The 17,736-nt window shown below is 41.7% G+C and overlaps 1 protein-coding gene across 5 annotated transcripts in view; it reads left to right on the forward strand.

Annotated features, from left to right (window-relative positions):
• Positions 1-17,736, forward strand: part of HECTD4 (HECT domain E3 ubiquitin protein ligase 4) — a 167,408-nt gene that overhangs the window by 51,250 nt on the left and 98,422 nt on the right. For all 5 annotated transcript variants that reach the window (XM_074321579.2, XM_088801010.1, XM_074321581.2 and 2 more), the window contains exons 5-8: positions 730-838; positions 1,470-1,608; positions 4,056-4,226; positions 15,819-16,011. In XM_074321579.2, the coding sequence (XP_074177680.2) occupies positions 730-838; positions 1,470-1,608; positions 4,056-4,226; positions 15,819-16,011 (612 nt within the window). The remainder of the gene's footprint in view (positions 1-729; positions 839-1,469; positions 1,609-4,055; positions 4,227-15,818; positions 16,012-17,736) is intronic.

The raw sequence follows: 17,736 nt of genomic DNA on the forward strand, positions 1-17,736 counted from the left end.
TCATATGGAGAGATACTGTTTATTTTGGTGTGGGGAAGATGCAGCTAAGGGGAAACATAATTGCTGTTTGTAAAGAGAAGAGATAACTTTTGTGCTGTGCCTCTGGATGGAAAAAACACAGAAGCAGATTTTATTTTAATGTATATCATTAGTCTGTCAACATAATATCATTTGCCACTTATGGAGCCCCAGCTTCGTACCAGAGTGCGATATGGGTGTTTACCTAAGTTATCTCATGTCACCATCACAGTAACTCTTAAGGTACATATTATCCTCATTTTACAGATGAAGAAACTGCAGTTCAAAGAGGCTCAAGGTCAGCTAATATGTACCTAAAGCTCTTAAAAGCTCATGGCTTTTTTTACTACAAAATCATTAGTGAAAATCTTGTATTCTTAGTCATTTCAGATTAGAATTAGGAATGTGTAAGTTTGACTCAGTATTTTTGCTATTCAAAAAAAAAAAAAAAAGGCAGGCCTAACCAGGTTTTCGTGCTAATAACTTTCTGACCTCTTTTCGTGATCTTGGTCCCTGATCCCACAAGCATTTTGGATGTTTGCTGTGGGGGTTCAAGCCATCTTTCCTGGAAGTCGCATTGAAGCACTTATTTTAGAAGTGGGAGATTATCTTTCTCTCAGCCTCCTAATGGCTTTTTCATTGGCAAAAGCACGTTTATAATTTCATTAGAAAACTCATGTATATAATTTACCTGTGAAAAAACGATTTCAGATGCTGACTTGGGACGCTGTCTCACGGCAGACGGTCTTTACCTGTACACTACTAACTCAGCTGGAAGAGGAGTAAGCAAATTGGGGTCTGGATTACATGGTACTCTAAGGTCAGTTGCGTGCAACTTGCTGAATGATTTGGCCCGAACATTTTCCTCCTCACATAAATCTCTGTGAAGACACCTGGGGTGCATGCTGACTCCCCCAGACTGACTGGTAGCTAAATAAGTCTGAACGAGTTCATATGATTCCGGTTTTCTCTTATTGTCACCCACCCTCTTGTTTTGTTAGTGATTTCAGCTTTGTTTTGATTCTGAAGAGTTTGGTAACGCTCAGATCATTGTTTTGAACCAGAAATTCCTCTCTGAAAAGATTTCCATAATATTAGTTTCTTCTCCATGTTGATAAATGGACTTTTTTTCAGTTAAGTCTTTTTGACGTTGGATTAGCAGTGATTATGAATTGCTGCCAAAAGAAACCACAGTTTGAGATCCTTACATATATTTATTTGGGCCTTTTCCCCAGCTTCTTTTCCTCTCCAGTTTGTTGGGGAAAATTAATATTTGCCCCAGTTTATCTGTCCCAAAGTTAATGTAATATATTCGCTCTCCTTCTTATTCTTTGCATACTTAGTCATTTTTAAAAATTAGGTGGAAAATGTTGTTGATGTCAGTTGTGGCTCATTGTGGGTTTTCGGACACAGTGAGGTGACTCAGCATGTGTGCCTTTCTTTTCCCACAGAGGTTTCGTGTACTGCCGGAATGAGGAGCTGGACCCAGGATGGGTTGCTTTTGGCAGCGGCTGTCTTCTCCACCGGCCTGTATCTTTCGATAATAAACCTCACTCCCTTTTCCAGGTCATAGACCAGAACACCCTTCAGGTAAAGAGAAAACCAAGGCATTGTCTTTGTATGTTGGAGACAGTAAGGGAAGTTCCTGACATCATGAGAACTAATATTAACACCGTTGATAAAGTTTTCTGCCCGAGTGGCTCTTTTAAATTGTCATTGTTTTGAGCATTCTGTTTTTTTCTCTAATGTCTTAGAATTTTCCCACATGAGTTGTGCTCCCTAAGAGTTTCTAAGGCCAACAACAGACTTTTTATGATTAAGAAAAAAATTCTAGAGAGTCAATGATGGTATAAATACTAATTTTTTTTTTTTTTTAACCAGACCTATTTTGGGAAAGCATCATTTCCCTATTCAATTTGTTCTAAACAGCCTTTCTGTGGGAACAGGAGCTTTAAAATGAGTTTAGATAAAATCATTGTGTATTAGAGATTAAGAGCTCGTCTTCAGCGCTCTCATGCGCTTGCTGCATTATACCGTCATTACCTGCTCTTGTGTCTAATTCCTCCCCAAGACGTGCACAGTTTCATGTCTGGACCCTATCTTATTCATCTTTATGTCCCTAGAATGTAGCACAGTATCTAGCATTTGATGGATGATGATGATGATATAATAACAACTACCATTGATCACTGTCTCTCCCTGTGCCAGGCTCTGGTCTAGGCAATTTACATACACTTCCTTTCCTACCCGTGAGGTGTAACTGTGACAGTTTCTTCTTATAGATAAGGCAGCTGAAGCTAGGCCCATTGTAAGCAGCCAGTAAGTGTTTATTATTGAATAAAGGAATGTAGCTCAGAGAAGTTAAGTAACTTGCCAAAGGCCACACAGTAATGACAGCATGAGAACTTGAATACATGTTCTTAGCTCTAGAGTTTGGGCTCTTTACGCTGCAAGTTTTTGCCTTTCCACCAAAGTTGAACTGAATGGTTAGAGTTACCATCTGTGGAGTGAGTGCCCCGACAGTAATCACATCCAGGAGTTAAGTGGTGTGTTACATCTCTTTTTGTCTGTCACTCAAACTATGTCTTACCTGGAAAATAGAGACTGAGTCTTGTTCACCATTGTATCTCCAAAGCACATAGTAGGTGCTCAGGAATTGTTAGATGAGTAACATGAACAAATTAGCAAGTAGATGCTCAATTGACTTCATTTCTTATCACTAATGCAGACAGATTCCCAGGCTTGTAACTCTGTTTCAAATAAACATCTCCTATATTAACCTCCTATATTTATTTGAAATGGAGTTATAAGCCTAAGAATTAAACAGATAAGCCTAAGAATTAAACAGATGTTAAATCTTGGAACACGGTTTACATATGAAGTGCTGGTCAGTTTCCTCTGTGTTGTTGCAAAAACTTTGATGTCTAAGAAAGCAGTGTTGTCTCTAACTAGATGTGTGCATTAGCGTAACTTGGCGGTGGCTTAGGCTAATCAGTAGCTGTCAGCTTTCTAAATTTCCTGGCACTACATGTTTCAAAGTGTGGTTACAGCAACTATGTGACTTTTTAGCTTTTGCGGTAGACAAAACAAGTCTGGAAGAAAGTTCATATCAAGTGAGTTTGGGGGTCTAAAGTAATCTGAGGAAAACTAGTGACTCACCCCACGAGGTGGAATAATTGAAAATCGTTCATTCTTATTGTTCCCTGAAGGCGTCTGACCTTCTCTAATTATTTTTATTTTGGGATTTTCAGTTTTGCTCCTACTCTTGAATTAGAAAAAAAAATCAGCAGTTTTCTTGATTCTCAGTTTTTCTCATTTTAAGTGCTTTTCTCTGGCAGTAAAAATTAGTATGCAACTACACATTTAATGTGAAATGATGCAAAAGTTATTCATTCTGCTGAAACCGAAGTTTGTTTAGTATTAAAAGCACATGGCTTCATGTCTAATATAGGGAATTAGTGTTTGTCTTTTTCTTTTGATGGACTTGGTGAATGTCACTAAGCCCTCGTGTGCTAAGTTGGGATCTTCGCCTCTCCCTTCTCCTTTTTCCCTTTCCTTCCTTTTGCCTCTTCCCCCCCTTCCTTCCACATTTGTTATTTAACTTTGTTAGACTCTGAATTAAGTGCTGGGGCTATAAGGATAGATAAGATATAGTTCCTGTCCTTAAACTATAATTAATAGTCTTAATTCATTTACTAAGGAAATGTCAGAAAGTACTATTTCTCTAAAACTTTGTTTTTAATATTTGATAAAACACACATACAAAGCAGATTTCAAAGTGTTTAGTGAATACATTTTTTAAAAATGTAATTTGAATTTAATTTCAAGAATCTTTTTATCTGTTGCATGGCTGATTGTATGAACTTTTATATTTTTGTCATGTAATTTTCATGTATTCTTAGAGATAAAGCTCAGTTTCATTTTGACCAGGAAGCCTATTGAGTTCTCACCTGGGACTTAATAGCATTAATGATGAGCTGATAGAATTAATGAGACTTTATATGTCTCACTGATGTTTTCCTTCTTTTTGTGCCCAGGTGTGCCAGACGGTGCCAATGCCAGCCAATCACCTCCCCGTTGGCAGCACTATGAGCACCGTGCACCTTTCTTCAGACGGTACTTACTTCTATTGGATCTGGTCCCCTGCCAGTCTGAACGAGAAAACACCTAAGGGGCATTCTGTCTTTATGGACATTTTTGAACTTGTGGTAAGTTTCACTTTCTCACTTTGTGGCTTTGCACAGACATTTCTATTTGCTTTCTTTTTATATTGGTTTACAAAGGACGTAGGAAACTTGGAGTATGTACAGTATTTTCACTCTTGCCTCAAAATTGATTTTTCTCTTGGGTATCTTGGAAAGTTTCTGTGTTTGGAGTTGTGTGACCCAGTAAAGCCAAGTTTTCTGAAGGTGAATGTGGCAACAGAGTGGAGATAACAATAGCTAATGTGTAGGCAGTGGAGTTTTTCAGTAGAAATGCTCGTGGGGCTTTTTGGAAATGTGGAACTAAATTGGAGTAGCAAAATTGGGTCTATTGGTAGGTGTTGGGAATCCCCGAGAGAGATGACAATTAAAATTGTGAGAAGGCATTCATTTGTTCACTAGATACTAGCTGACTGCCTACTGAGAGCTGGGCAGTGGTGTATTTAGGTGGTGGGAATTCAGTGATGGGCAAGGTGGGCAGGATCCCTGCTCAAATGGAGCTTGGACTCTGGCTAGTTGGGTGGGTTTCGGGTGCGATGGGGAGACAAAAAAACTTAATGATAAACAATTGAGCACGTAAGTGTACAACATGATTTTAAGTAGTGAAAGGAAAGTAGTAGTTAACCAGATGAAGAAGTTGGGTAGAAGGCTGGGGAAGAACATGCTAGGAAGAGGAGACCACAGGTGCAATGGCTCTGTGGCAGGAGTGAGCGTGCGTGTTTTCGGAAATGACAGCAGGCTAGAGTGGCTGGAACGCAGAGAGAAGGAGAGCTTGGAGCGAGACGAGGCTGGAGGCCACGGTAGTCTAGGCCTGCTCTGTCCAGTGCAGCAGCCGGTAGCCACATGTGGCTGTTTAAACTTAAATTAATGAGAAGTAAATAAAATAACACCTTTAGTTGCCCAGTTGTGTGAGCCACATTTCAAGTGCTCAATAGCCAGAGTGGCTGGCTAGTGGTGATCATACTGAACAGCGAAGACACAGAACATTTCCATCATCGAAGAAAGTTGTACTCGACAGCGCTAGTCTAGATTATATTTGCAGAGGAAAAAACTGTCCCAAGCCAGGTCTGTGACAAAACCTTTTTTTCATGGTGTAATTTACAGCCTTTTTCTGGGAAGAAATTAGCATTCCTGAAAAAAAACAAAACAAGACATTGAAGCAATTTTCTAATAAGTTTTAATAGGGTTAAAACTTGTTCTGGGAAATCGGTCACCCATCCTGCCAGCTGACTGTCAGTCGGAGTCTGGTAACCTTAATGTACAGTCTTTTCTTTTTCTACCGAGTTTCTCAGTCTTCTCTAGTCATTGTCTTATGAAATGTTTTAGCTAGGCGGAATCTCTGAATTGGTCTGCTAGACATTGTACAACTTGAGCATGTACTCATAATGAAATTTTCAGAGAAGCTTGTTTTGTTTTATTTTTAAACAGACTTACTAGCTGGTTAAAAGATTTTAGGTCTTTATCCTCAGAATAATGGGAAAACGTTGAAGAATTCCCCCTTCCCCTGATATGCTTTTGTTAAATTAAAAGAAAAAAATTGTATTCAAAGAGCTACGTGCACGTGGGTTAACACTTCAGGTGGCACCTCCGGGCTCATTGAAAAGCGAGAGTCCCCTGTGCCACCCCCGGGCCTGCTTCTCAGAGGCAGTTACTTTCATGGTTTCAGCTTTTTGTTCTCCTGGTGATTCCTTTCATATCTCTAAGTAAAAGGTTTGCATTGTTGTTTCTTCATTTACGATCTCCATACATTGTGTGTTTTTTGTTTTTGTTTTTTGCTGTGATGAAGATTTGGTTCAATTCTTCCTCTTTCCTTATTCCTTCTGATGTATTTACTGCATTCGTTTTAATTTCTCTTTCGGTTATCGTTGTAACTTATAGTTAATGCTTTACTTCTTGTTCCTCGGCTGTAGGCAGTATGTGTTGTCTCCCTACTTTAGAAGATGGAGATGGTAGGGTCCTTTCCTGTCTGGCAGTGTGGGGAAAGCCCAAACTAAAAGTATGTGCAGGGGAATCCTGAGGGACGTGCTTCCCCCCACCCAGCCTTAGAGCACCTTGGGAACTGGGGGTGTCTGGGACAGTTCAGAGCCACGGGAGACAGCGTCATAGGCTGACGCTTCGTAAAAGACGCAGTCCACCCCTTCCTGGAGCACACGACAGTTGTGCTCAGATGCCATCTGCCCAGGCCAAAGACTGGACGTCGGTTTCCAAAGAAACTGAATGAGCATGGAAAAAGGACCCTGATACCGACATTGGGGTTCACTTAAGGAAAAGACTTGCTGCCCAGTGCATCACCCACAGTTGATATGTTCTAGAAAGCAAACCTCAGCCATGTGCACAGCTTTCCTGATTGGTGCTGAGCTGTTAAAAAAAGGGCAGCTACAAAAACAAAAAACAAACAAAACCCCCCAATTTGGAGAGGAATGTGTATAGAGGGGACGGGGATAGATTAAAAAGATCGGTGAAGCACTGATAGTTATTGAAGTTATTGAAGGCGATGCATTCATGGGAAGCTCATTATACCTTTCCCTCTTCTTTTGTGTACATTTCAAAATTACCCGAATAAAAAGTTTAAATAATTTTTTTAAAAAGCAGCCAACCAAGGATCTCTAGACAAGTGAGGAAAGCTTCTAATTTGAAAACAAAACATCAGAAAAGCAGCGAATAAAAGGAGTAGAATAAAGCTTTATAAACACTAACTAGTCTGTGAGATGTGAGAAAATATTGCATTCATAAAACAGGACAGGATGTCAAGAGAACACTATCAGCGAAGAGAAAGAGCCCCTGGAAGTGAAAACTATGATTGTCAAAATTTTAAAATTCATAAAAGGGTTAAAAATAAGAAATTTCCCAGAAAATAGGACAAAGATGAAGAACAGTAAATATGAGAGAGAAGATGAAACGTAGAGGAGTAATCCATGGAAAGTCTTACTATTAACAATAGGCGTTCCAAGAAGAGAATAGAAAAAATAAAGAGGGGAACATGATAAGATACAATCCAAGAAAAACAGATCACAAAGGTCACTGGCATCCACATGTAAGGTTATCCAGCTCAGTGAATGAAAAATGCCCACACTGTGGCACTCCATCCTGAAATTTCAGATTATCAGAAACAGAGGATTCTAAAGCTTCCGGAAATAAAATAAAATCTTGTACACATGATGGGAAATTCAAAAAAACACCAGGCTATTCAATAGCATTATTAGATGCAAAAATGGAGTAGTGCTTTCAAAATTCTGAGGGAAATTGATTTCCAAACGAGAAGTCGGTGGTCAACCAAAGTATCAATCAAATATAAAGGCAACATAAAGATATTTTTAGACATATAGTTATACAATCAAAAGCCCATACATGCCCTGAAGGAAATAGAACAACTGAAATAGCCTCTGCACTGGCATGAAATAATAAATTGGGGAGGAAGGAGCCTGCTCTAGATTCAAAGAATACTCTGACTTGTTTTTGGAATGTGAATCAAACAAGCCAACTCTGAAAACAACCTTTTTGGAGACAATTTGGATTTTGAATATAAAATGAGTGTTAGATGAAACCAAGGGGTATTCTTAGTATCATAATGGCATTGTGATTATATGAGAAAGTGTCTGTATTTTGAGAGATATGTAGTGCAGTTTTCAGAAGTGGGACTACGTGATGTCTGGGATAAGCTTTAAAATGCTTGAGCAGAAAAAGAGGTGGATAGGTTAAACAGGTGGGGCAGTATCTGGATAATAGTTGAATCTGGATGGTGGGTATGTGGAGGTTCTTTGTACTGTTCTCTACTTTTTGCATATGTTTAAAATTTTTCCTCATTAAAAAAAAAAATTTAAGTATCACTGGCTACTAGTTTCGCAGCTTCTGAAATGCTGACTCGGGAGGCTAAACATACATGTCTGGCTCACTGCCTATGGTCCTTTCACAGAATGGAACACTAGCTGTTAAAAAGTATGAGGCCGCTCTGCATAGACTCAAGTCGATTAATTTCCAAGTTATATTGTTTAGCGTGAAAAGCTAGGTTCAGAACGCTGTGTGGTTTTGCCGCCTGCAGTGTAATGCAAGTTGGGGAAGGACAGATTCTTTCTGCAGTTGCCCTTCTCCTGTGTGAACAGCTTTCCTCGTTCAATGGGTCATTCGCCACAGCATACAAATACATTCGAGGACATCCTGTCTTTAAAACACAACTCCCTTGACCCATACCCGCCTCCACTCCCCTATCGTTGGCTCCCTTTTCCAGCAAAACTCTTCAAAGAGCTTCTTACTGTTTTTATGTTCTTTCCTTCCATTGTCTTGAACTCACTCCAGTCAGTTTTGTATCCTGATCCCGCCACCAAAACAGCTCTTCCCAAGTTCACCAGGGACTTCCGCATTACTAAGTTCAGGGTCAACTCAGTCTTCTTTTCACTTGACCTTTTAGGAGCATTGAATGTGGTTTATCACTCCCACATTCTTGGAACTGTTTTCACTTGGCTTGTGGGATACTTCCAGGACTTTCCCTCTCACTGGTGGTTCCTGCCCAGTCTGGCCTTCCCTACTTCTCAACAGTCACGTGACCGAGACCCATTGGAGGGCCCTTCTGTCTGCTCTGACTCCCTGATTGCTCCCATCCTGTCTTACAGCTTTAATCACCTCTATACGCTGGTGATGCCACACTGGCTTCGCAGCCAAAACCTGCCCCGGAACTCGAGACGTGCGCTGATGTGGGTGTTTGTTTTGTGTACGCACAGCATATGGGACTTTCCCTTTGGGAAGTCCGATAGTCACCTCAAGCTCAGTATGCCCCCTTTACTGTCACTCCCGATTCCTTTTTTTCCTTCCCAAATTCCGTGTCCAGTCAGCACATGCTGCCTGCTCTACTTGCAAAGTGTATCCCAAATTGTATTACCTCTGTGAAGGCACTACATGCTTTGGGCCCTCTACCACTCTCCTCCCTCTCATGCCACTCGAGCCACAGCCGGCCTCCTTGCTGACACGCAAAACACCAAGTGTACTCCCGTCGGGGGACCCTGTGCCAGGACGTGGTCTTGCAGATAACCGCGTGGCTTGTTCTTGTACTTTTGTAGGTCTCTGCTCAAATATCACCTTATCCGAAAGACCTTTTTGACTGTTCCATACAAAATATTTTATATAAAATAAAATCCTGTCCCTTTTTATCCGTTTTGCCCTGCTTTATTTTTCTTCATAGCTCTTATTACTACCCATTTATTTGTTTATTCGCTGTCTCCCTTGCCTAGAATGTCAGCTCCAGGAGGGTAGGGATTTCGGTCATTTTTGTTGACTGCTGTGTCCCCAGCACCTAGAATGATGGCCAGCACACAGTAGGTGCTTACTAAGTATTTGTTGAATGAATGGGTGAGTGGAAGCATCACAAAAAAATGGCAGCATTGATTACCTCTGGGGAGGGGAAGTGGTGCGGCAAGACTTGTTTTTCATCATTTATCTTTTTAAAAGTTTTAAAGTGGGCTTTAACAAGTTAATTCAGAAACCAAGTAAGTTTTCATAGAAAGGAGAACTTAGCAGCAGAGTTAAGTTTTTGCGTTCTGCTGGGAAGTCAAGATTGAGCGTGAAAGAGGTCTTTTGAATGGCGAATACGAAAGCCCTTGCTGATACAGCCTTAGCAAGAACTTCGTGGGGCGTGGGAAGGTGGAAGCCAGAGGAGCTGGTCGAGGAGGAAGGTGGCGACGAGAAGGTGGAGAACAGGTAATTCTCTCCAGAGTTTTGTTAGAAAAAAGGAGAGAAATTGGAGAGAGGTAGTCGATTGCGGGGACAGTGAAGTATTTTTAACTTTGATGTTTAAAATTTAAATTATGGAATAGATAATATCCCTCGCTTCAAAAGTCACAAATGATAGGGCTTAGCCATAGCTTTCTGATGAACTGCCTGGGCCAAATCGGAATCAAAGTTTATCTATGATTCAAAGGTTTCTAGACCTGAAATTCTTTGCCCCCTTCCAGCTTTATTGAAATATAGCTGACAAATCACATTGTATATTTTTAAGGTGTACAATGTGGATATTTGACATGTGTATATACTGTGAAGCGATGAGCACAATCAAGTTAGTTAACACATCCATCACCTCACGTTAGCATGTGTGTGTGTATGGTGAGAACATTTGAGCTGTGCTCTCAGCAGATTCCAAGTGCTTGTGTACAGCAAAGTGTTATTAACTGGAGTCGTCCTGCTGTGCATTAGATCCCCAGGACTTACCTGCTGACGGATAGTTTGTACCCTTTGACCAACATCTCCCCATCTCCCCCGCCCGGTAGCCCCGGGCAACCACCATACTGCTCTGTTTCTATGAGTTCAACTTTTTTCTCTTCCACATATTAGTGAGATCATACAGTATTTGTCTTTCTCTGCCTGACTTCACTTCACTTAGCCTAATACCCTCAAGATTAATTCATGTTGTCACAAGGGCTAGGATAGCCTTCTTTTTTTTTATGGCTGAATACTGAAATTCTTTACTTGGCTGATTCATGATACATTTTGGTTTCTAAATAGTATAAATATTTGCCAGTAGATGTGGCTAATGAGAATTATTGGAAAGAATTATGATTTCAACCAGATTCTTGGACGTACTGATAAGTTTCTCTCCAAATTTAGTGACAGTTACATTGTTTTAATGTTTTTAAAAATATTAATTTAAAAATAGATGATATATTCACATAGTTTCAAAACTCAAATGGTACAAGTCTCTCACCTACCCTACCCTGCCTCCTACCCTGCCTCCTAGCCCCAGAGATAAGTAATGTTAACATTTTCTCCTATATCCTTCCAGAGATAATAAAAGCACATATACATATGCATGTATATTTTTGTTTTTTATTTTTCCACAAATGGTGATTGATTATACACATTCTTCTTTACCTCGCTCAAGTGAAGAGATGAGAGGGTGAGTGATGGGAGATAGAGTTTGAGAAGTATCCAGGTCCATTTCTTGTAGGCCCTTGCAAGGTGTTTGGGTTTTATTCCAAGCGACTTGGGAAGCTCTTGGAGAGTTTTGAGTGGGACCTGCTTTTAAAAGTCTATTGTAGCTTTTGGATCAAGAATAGACTAAAGCAAGACTTGTAGACTCTCAAAGAGACTAAACAACTATAGAAGAGACCATATATCAATTTTATAATCAGAAAAAATATACTAAAAACATTTTTGGAAACTTGAATACCACCAGTGCCCTTCCAATGTATTTTTCATGAAAAAATCAGCTATTTGAGCTATAAAATAGGCCTCTTGCTACGTAGAATTGAGGGAAAACTAAAGGATTAAAGGATTACCTAAAATAAATGGATATCAGAGAGTAGGATCCAACTTGTCTCTCAAAATGATTTTTTATTAACTTAGAATGGAATTAGATAACTAACCATTGTGTAAGGTAGACTACAGAAATATAGTTAGGAGTATGATGTAAAGAAATGGAATGTAAAGAATACCCTACCTAATTAATTTACAAACTATTATTAATCTAAAACAACCTCTAACACTTGGATCACAGACTTCTTCTCATATTTGGGGTACTTCAATTATCTCCTGTTCAACAAACCACCGCAAAACTAAGTGCCTTCAAGCTGCAGCGATTTGTAGGTTGCCTGGGCTCAGCGGGGTGGTGGTTCTTCTCCACATGGTGAAGCTGAAATCACACCCGCAGCTTCATTCAGCTTGGAGCTTGGCTGGGGCTGTCCCGTTCCAGGTGGCCTCTCGTCTTCCAGAGTCTCTCTTGACCTCAGTAACCTAGGCTGCACCTCTTGGCAGCACAGAGACTGGCTTTCAGATGGGAGCTTTTCAAGCGGAGAAGTGCTTATCAAGCCGCTGCTTGCATCGTGCTTTCCAATGGCCAAGCGCAGAGTCCGTGTGAAAGGGGGCTAAACAAGGGCATGGATGCCAGGACACGTCGTTCACTGAGGCCACCCATGTGACAGTCTACTGCTTAGAGTCACAGGCTTTGTGAGGATCTGAAGACTACAGACGAGTGAGGCATGGAATCTTCCTGCCTGGTTCCGTTACTTCCACACCGGACACGTCCCCGCCTGAGAATCCCTGTAACTCTTTTTTACCTTTTGAGATCCCAGGTTTTACATCTCACCTCTGTTTTGTTCTGAGAGTTCTTCCTGCCCCTATGTGCTCTCTATAAATGGCTGTTCTTTAGATAGAGTCATTGACAATTTGACTGCTATTTTGTCCTCGTTATGTTCTCTCCTAAACAGATGGTTGGCAGAGTACTGAACACATTAGGTTCCTTTCCCGTCTCCCTGGGGTTTAGTGTTTTCTTTGAATTACGCACGTTCTGGATGGCTGAGATGCCTTTCACTCAGCCGGTATTCATCCAGGACCTGCTATGTTGCCTATCTGGGTAGCATAGCAGCAAGGCGTTTCCAGTAGAGTGTGGGGAGTTGGACAATAAGAAAGTAAACAGCAAGAGCAAAGTAAGCTCAGCTAGTGATCAGCGCTGGGGAGAAACTCAAACAGGACACTGTGGTAGAGAGCGGGTCGGGTGGAGGTGGGAGCTGCTTTAGTTTGGCTGGAGATAGGGCCTCCTGAGGAAGGACATCTGAGCTGCGACCTGAGTGACAAAAAGCAGCTGGCCATCCTGTCGGGGTGACCACCCACCCCAGTTTGCCCGGGACTGAGAGAGTTCTCAGGACATGGGACTTTCAGTCCTGGGCCAGCCAGAACGGTTGTGTAGTCCGGGAAGGGGGAACAGCAAATAGCAGGCCCAGAGTGAGGAGGAAGCAGGGTATTTGCAGGAGGGATAGACAGAGGGCCGCTGTGGCTGACGGTGTGTGGAAGGGTGAGCCGAGCCGGGGCGGTCGCTGGGTGGTGGGTGCAATGGGCCTTACCAGCAGTTTGGTTTTTATTATAAGTGTGTTGGGAAGCCACTGTGGATTTCAACGGGGAAGGACAAGGTTTTATTTACAGCGGTCAGTGATCATTGACCAGTGTGCAGAGCAGAAAGCATGGGGTGCCCAGGTGGAAATGGGGAGACCAGTTGAGAGGCTAGTTCAGTCGTCTGGCTGGAGGCGATGGTGGCTTGGGCCAGGGAGGAGAGCTTCTTGTCACCACTCACCCTGTGCTCTTCGTGCTCCTCGCAGCCTCTTCCCACCTTTCTCAACCAGTAGCTTTTCAATCCTGAAGAGCTGCTTCGCTAAGTACGGCGGTTTGACCACTTGTGCCCCAAACCTTGGTTTGCTTTGCTTCTCACAGGTGCTGTATCATGTTTGCAGTATGTTCAAGGTGCTTGAACACTATAATATAGTTTTTTAAAGTTACCCATTGTTTTTCTCCTAGACTGAGCAATACTTTTGAATGCCAAGCTTAAGTGATTGATTTTCATCTTGGATGTCTTTGAAGGGGTATAGTTAGAGTTGCGAGACATAAATAGAGCGAGGCTTGGTAAAGGTTAATTTAGCAGGAAAGTAGGGGTGCCACGATGTGGTAAGATGTGAATGTGTTAAATTTGAGGCTACAGTAGGCTATTCAAGTCCAAATGCCGGGGAGTGGGAGGCAGTTAGAAAAGTGGGCCTGGATCTCAGTAGCAAGGATGGGTCTGTCTATAGAAATGTAGGATTGCATTTGGGGGAGAGCCCTGAATTGTTTATTCAGCAAGGCATCAAGTGTTTACTGTGTGCGCCTCTTAAGTGCTGGGCATGTTATGGTGAACAAGGCAGGCAGGACCCCTACGCTCGGGGAGCTAGTGGGGAAAGCAGAAGGGCAAACAATAAATGAATGAATAAGGTAATTTCAGAGTGGTAAGTGTTGTGCAGATAACAAAACAGGGGGTGCTCTGGCTTGAGGGGGTGGTGGAGAGTCTGTAGACTAGTAATCTAGTAATCAGGGAAGACTTCTTTAAAGAGGCGACATTCTCCCTGAGCCCGAATGGTGGGAAGTGCCGTCGACAGGAAGCTGGAGGTCTGACATCAGACTAGGTCTAATCCTAGGGAAGCTCTGTTAGTAGGTGGAGACGTGGAACCAGCAAATAAGAGGGAGAGTAAGGAAGGCAGGGACTGTATTGGCTTTGCTCACCAGCACAGTGCCTTGTACACAGGTTCCTGTGCAAAAAACAAAACAGCAAACCAGGACTGAGGTCTACCGCCTTTCGAGGAAGGAGAACCCCAAGAAGGCTGGCAACCATGTGGATGGTCCTGGGTTTAGGTTACTCGTGGACCATCAAGAATGTCCACTGGTTTGGTCGTGCGAGTTAAGGAACTTCAAAGGGTTAAGAAGCAGGGTTGAGGAAATAGAAGCAGCATTTTTGGACTCTAAGAAATCCTTTCCCTTATCATTTGTGAATGTGTCATAAAACTCTCCCCACTCTGTACAGCTCCTTCTGGGAATCTGTCCTGGCTGTGCTCCCAAATTTGCTTGCTTTCTCCTGCGTCTTCTGTTACCAACCTTTCACTTTGGACTCCATCTTTACTTCTTATTTCTTCTTCTAAGCCTTACCACTTCGCCCTCCTGTTCCCTCTGATCTCTGTACCCCACAGCAGCAGGCCAGTCCTGGCCACCTTCGCTGGTGGCACCAGTTTCTGAGACCCCAGCCCGATCCAGGAGCCCCGGTGTGGAAGAGCGTGATGCAGAGGCCATGTGACATATATTTGAGATATTTGACAGCGAATGGAAGTGGAGGAAAGGGATGGCATTTCCGTGGGCCACCGTGGTTTCGTTTAAGATTTCAGAGACTTGTGACGATGTGAAACCAGGGAGAAGGAAGTCAGTAGAGAGGGAGACACTGATGAGGAAGGGGCAGAGGGAGTTAATTAAGGGAGCAGTTAGGGAGGAGGCAGTGGTGGAACCGTTCACTTTAAATAACATGAAATGAAGTGCTTCTTCCTCTGTCTGAATTATAATCAGAGAAAAGGAAGAAAACACGAGGCTGGACACAAAGGTTCCTGAGTGGGAAGAGAGATGAGTGCAAGCAGCTTACAGTGAAAGGTCTGGATCTTTCTAGCAGTAGAGCCAGGCGGTCTGCTTCACGTCAAGCTCAGCACTGGGAAAGGAATTTTGGAATTGTCACTGCAGGGCTTTCGCTGGGGAATAATCCAGTGATGAATGAGGGACTGCCAAGCAGCAGCAAGGATCCAGTCGACGTTGGCATGTATTTTTAGCAGACAAAGTCTGCCTTTCTCTCCGTTGCTCCGCCAGTACCCGAGCAGCTGGGGCTAATGTTAACTGCTGCTAATACAGAGCTTGGATTTTAGCCACTAATTATATTTCAAGAAGACATCCTCCTCATAATTGTACTTAATAGTAAATCAGAAACTGATTTGTTTTCCTCTCATCGTACTGGTACCTGTCAGAAGCTTGTAATTAGGGAGAGCTGCCTGTGGAATTCAATATAAGGAATTTTAATAATGACCTTTTGTGGAATTTATTAAACTTGGCTCATTACTTTTAGAACCTGGGCTAGTATGCGAAATGAAAGCTCTCAAACTTCGCCTTTCTTTTGCTCTTAGTAGTTCCTGTGGAGCACTTAAGTTTTGAGGTTACCTCTACCCAAGGGCAGTTTTTGGAAATGTTTTTGAGGAACCAGATCATAATAATGCAATTTTCCAATAGAAATTGGTAACTAAATGGAAACAGATATCATTTAAGCACCTCTTTTTCTTTAAATATTAGGTTGAAAATGGTGTGTATGTAGCCCATCCGCTTCAGGAACGCACAATTCTAATGAGAAAAGAGGGTGAATCTGCGAAAAGCATTAATGAGATGCTTCTGAGCAGACTTTCCCGCTACCGAGCTTCCCCATCGGCAACGCTGGCCGCCCTCACTGGCTCCACCATCTCCAACACCCTGAAAGAGGACCAAGCAGGTATGCTCCCTGTGCTCAGCACCTCTTAACCTGGAATAGCTCTGTTCAGCTGCGCGTACGCGCGCGCGCGCACACACACACACACACACACACACAGCGGTTTTAGGTTCACAGCAAAATTGAGCAGAAGGTACAGAGGTTTCCCATGTTCCCCGCCCTACACATGCATAGTCTCCCCCACTGTCTACATCCCACACCAGATGGTACATTTGTTACAGTGGATGAACCTACATGGATACGTCATCACCCAAAGCCCATAGTTTCCCTTGGGTTTCACTCTTGGTGGTGTCCATTCTGTGGGTTTGGATAAATGTACAATGACATGTGTCCACCATTACTGTATCATACGGAGTAGTTTCACTGCCCTGAAAATCCTCTCTGTGCTCCACTTACTCATCCCTCCCCATCCCCCGCCCTTGGCCACCACTGATTTGTTTATCGTGTTCATGGTTTTGCGTTTTCCAGAATGTCATATAGTTGGAATCAGACATTATGTAGCCTTCTCAGATGGGCTTCTTTCACTTAGCAATAGGCGTTTCAATTTCCTGCATGTCTTTTCATGGCCTGATATGTTCAGCTTGTAACTAGTGAGAGCTGCCTGTGGAATTCTGGCAATACTTTTTATTGAGCGCTTACAATGTGCCATAAAAGCACTTGGCTTTACAGAATTTACCCTTTTATTTCTTGCCAGTCATTGTCCATTTTTTTTATTCCAAACTAATACATGTTTTTGTCTATGAACGTGAGTTAGCATGAATCTGTAATTATTCAAAATGGCTTTGTCTTTAACTGTAAATGCCTTCTCATCATTACCGTTGGTGTCAATTGATTGATTTCATGTTTAGCATGGGCTTCATGAATGTAAAAAGCTCCTGTTTATCATCTTCACTAAATGTAATCTTGACCAAGCAAGTAAGAGGCAAACCTTCCACAGCAGAGATTGCTTTTTCTAGAATTTATCATTTAGAGTTTGTACTTTAATGTTTTAAAATAGATAATCCATTTACAGAGTTTCAAAGTGAAAATAAAAAGGTATATGCAGAGAAATCTTACTCCCACATCTTAGTGCGTGCTATATTTTGCCTCCACCCTGCCCCCTGTAGATATCTATATTTATTAGTTTTTATCCTTACAGAATTTCTTTACGCAAATACAAGTAAAGACAAATTTATGTGTTCTTATTTTCCTCCTTTTCTTAATAAAAGGTAGCTTACTAAACACACTGTTCTGCCTTTTTAAAGCAGAAGTTCTTAACTGGGATAAGCCTTTAAGGGGTCATAAACGTGCTCTCCACCCCAGCTTTAAATAACATCTTCATGTATCCATCATAATTTTCATCAGATTTCCAAGGTCATCTATGGCCTCCAAAAGATGAAGAACTATTATTTTTGAAGAGTTTACAGATTATGTACCGACTATGTGAATTTATAATAAATCATCAACTGTAGTCCAAGATAACGGCTAGAAAAAGATGTTATATAGAGAAAAATGTATCTGAATTAATATATGTTTAATGAATTTAATGCAATTTTATGCTTGAATCCTTTTATATATTGACATATTAAGAAGAGAAAATATTTGTGATTAATTCATGAACTATCAAATTAAATACTATTAGTTTATATTAGGATTTAAGAAGGATAGTATTTTATTTCCACAGACCTCTGTTGTATGGAGTGTAAGTGGGAGAATTACTAATAGTTGTTATGACTTGGGCATGTGGAT

Source organism: Rhinolophus sinicus, chromosome 9 (genome assembly GCF_057876585.1).
Source record: "Rhinolophus sinicus isolate RSI-liver-muscle chromosome 9, RSI-T2T, whole genome shotgun sequence".
NCBI lineage: Eukaryota > Metazoa > Chordata > Mammalia > Chiroptera > Rhinolophidae > Rhinolophus > Rhinolophus sinicus.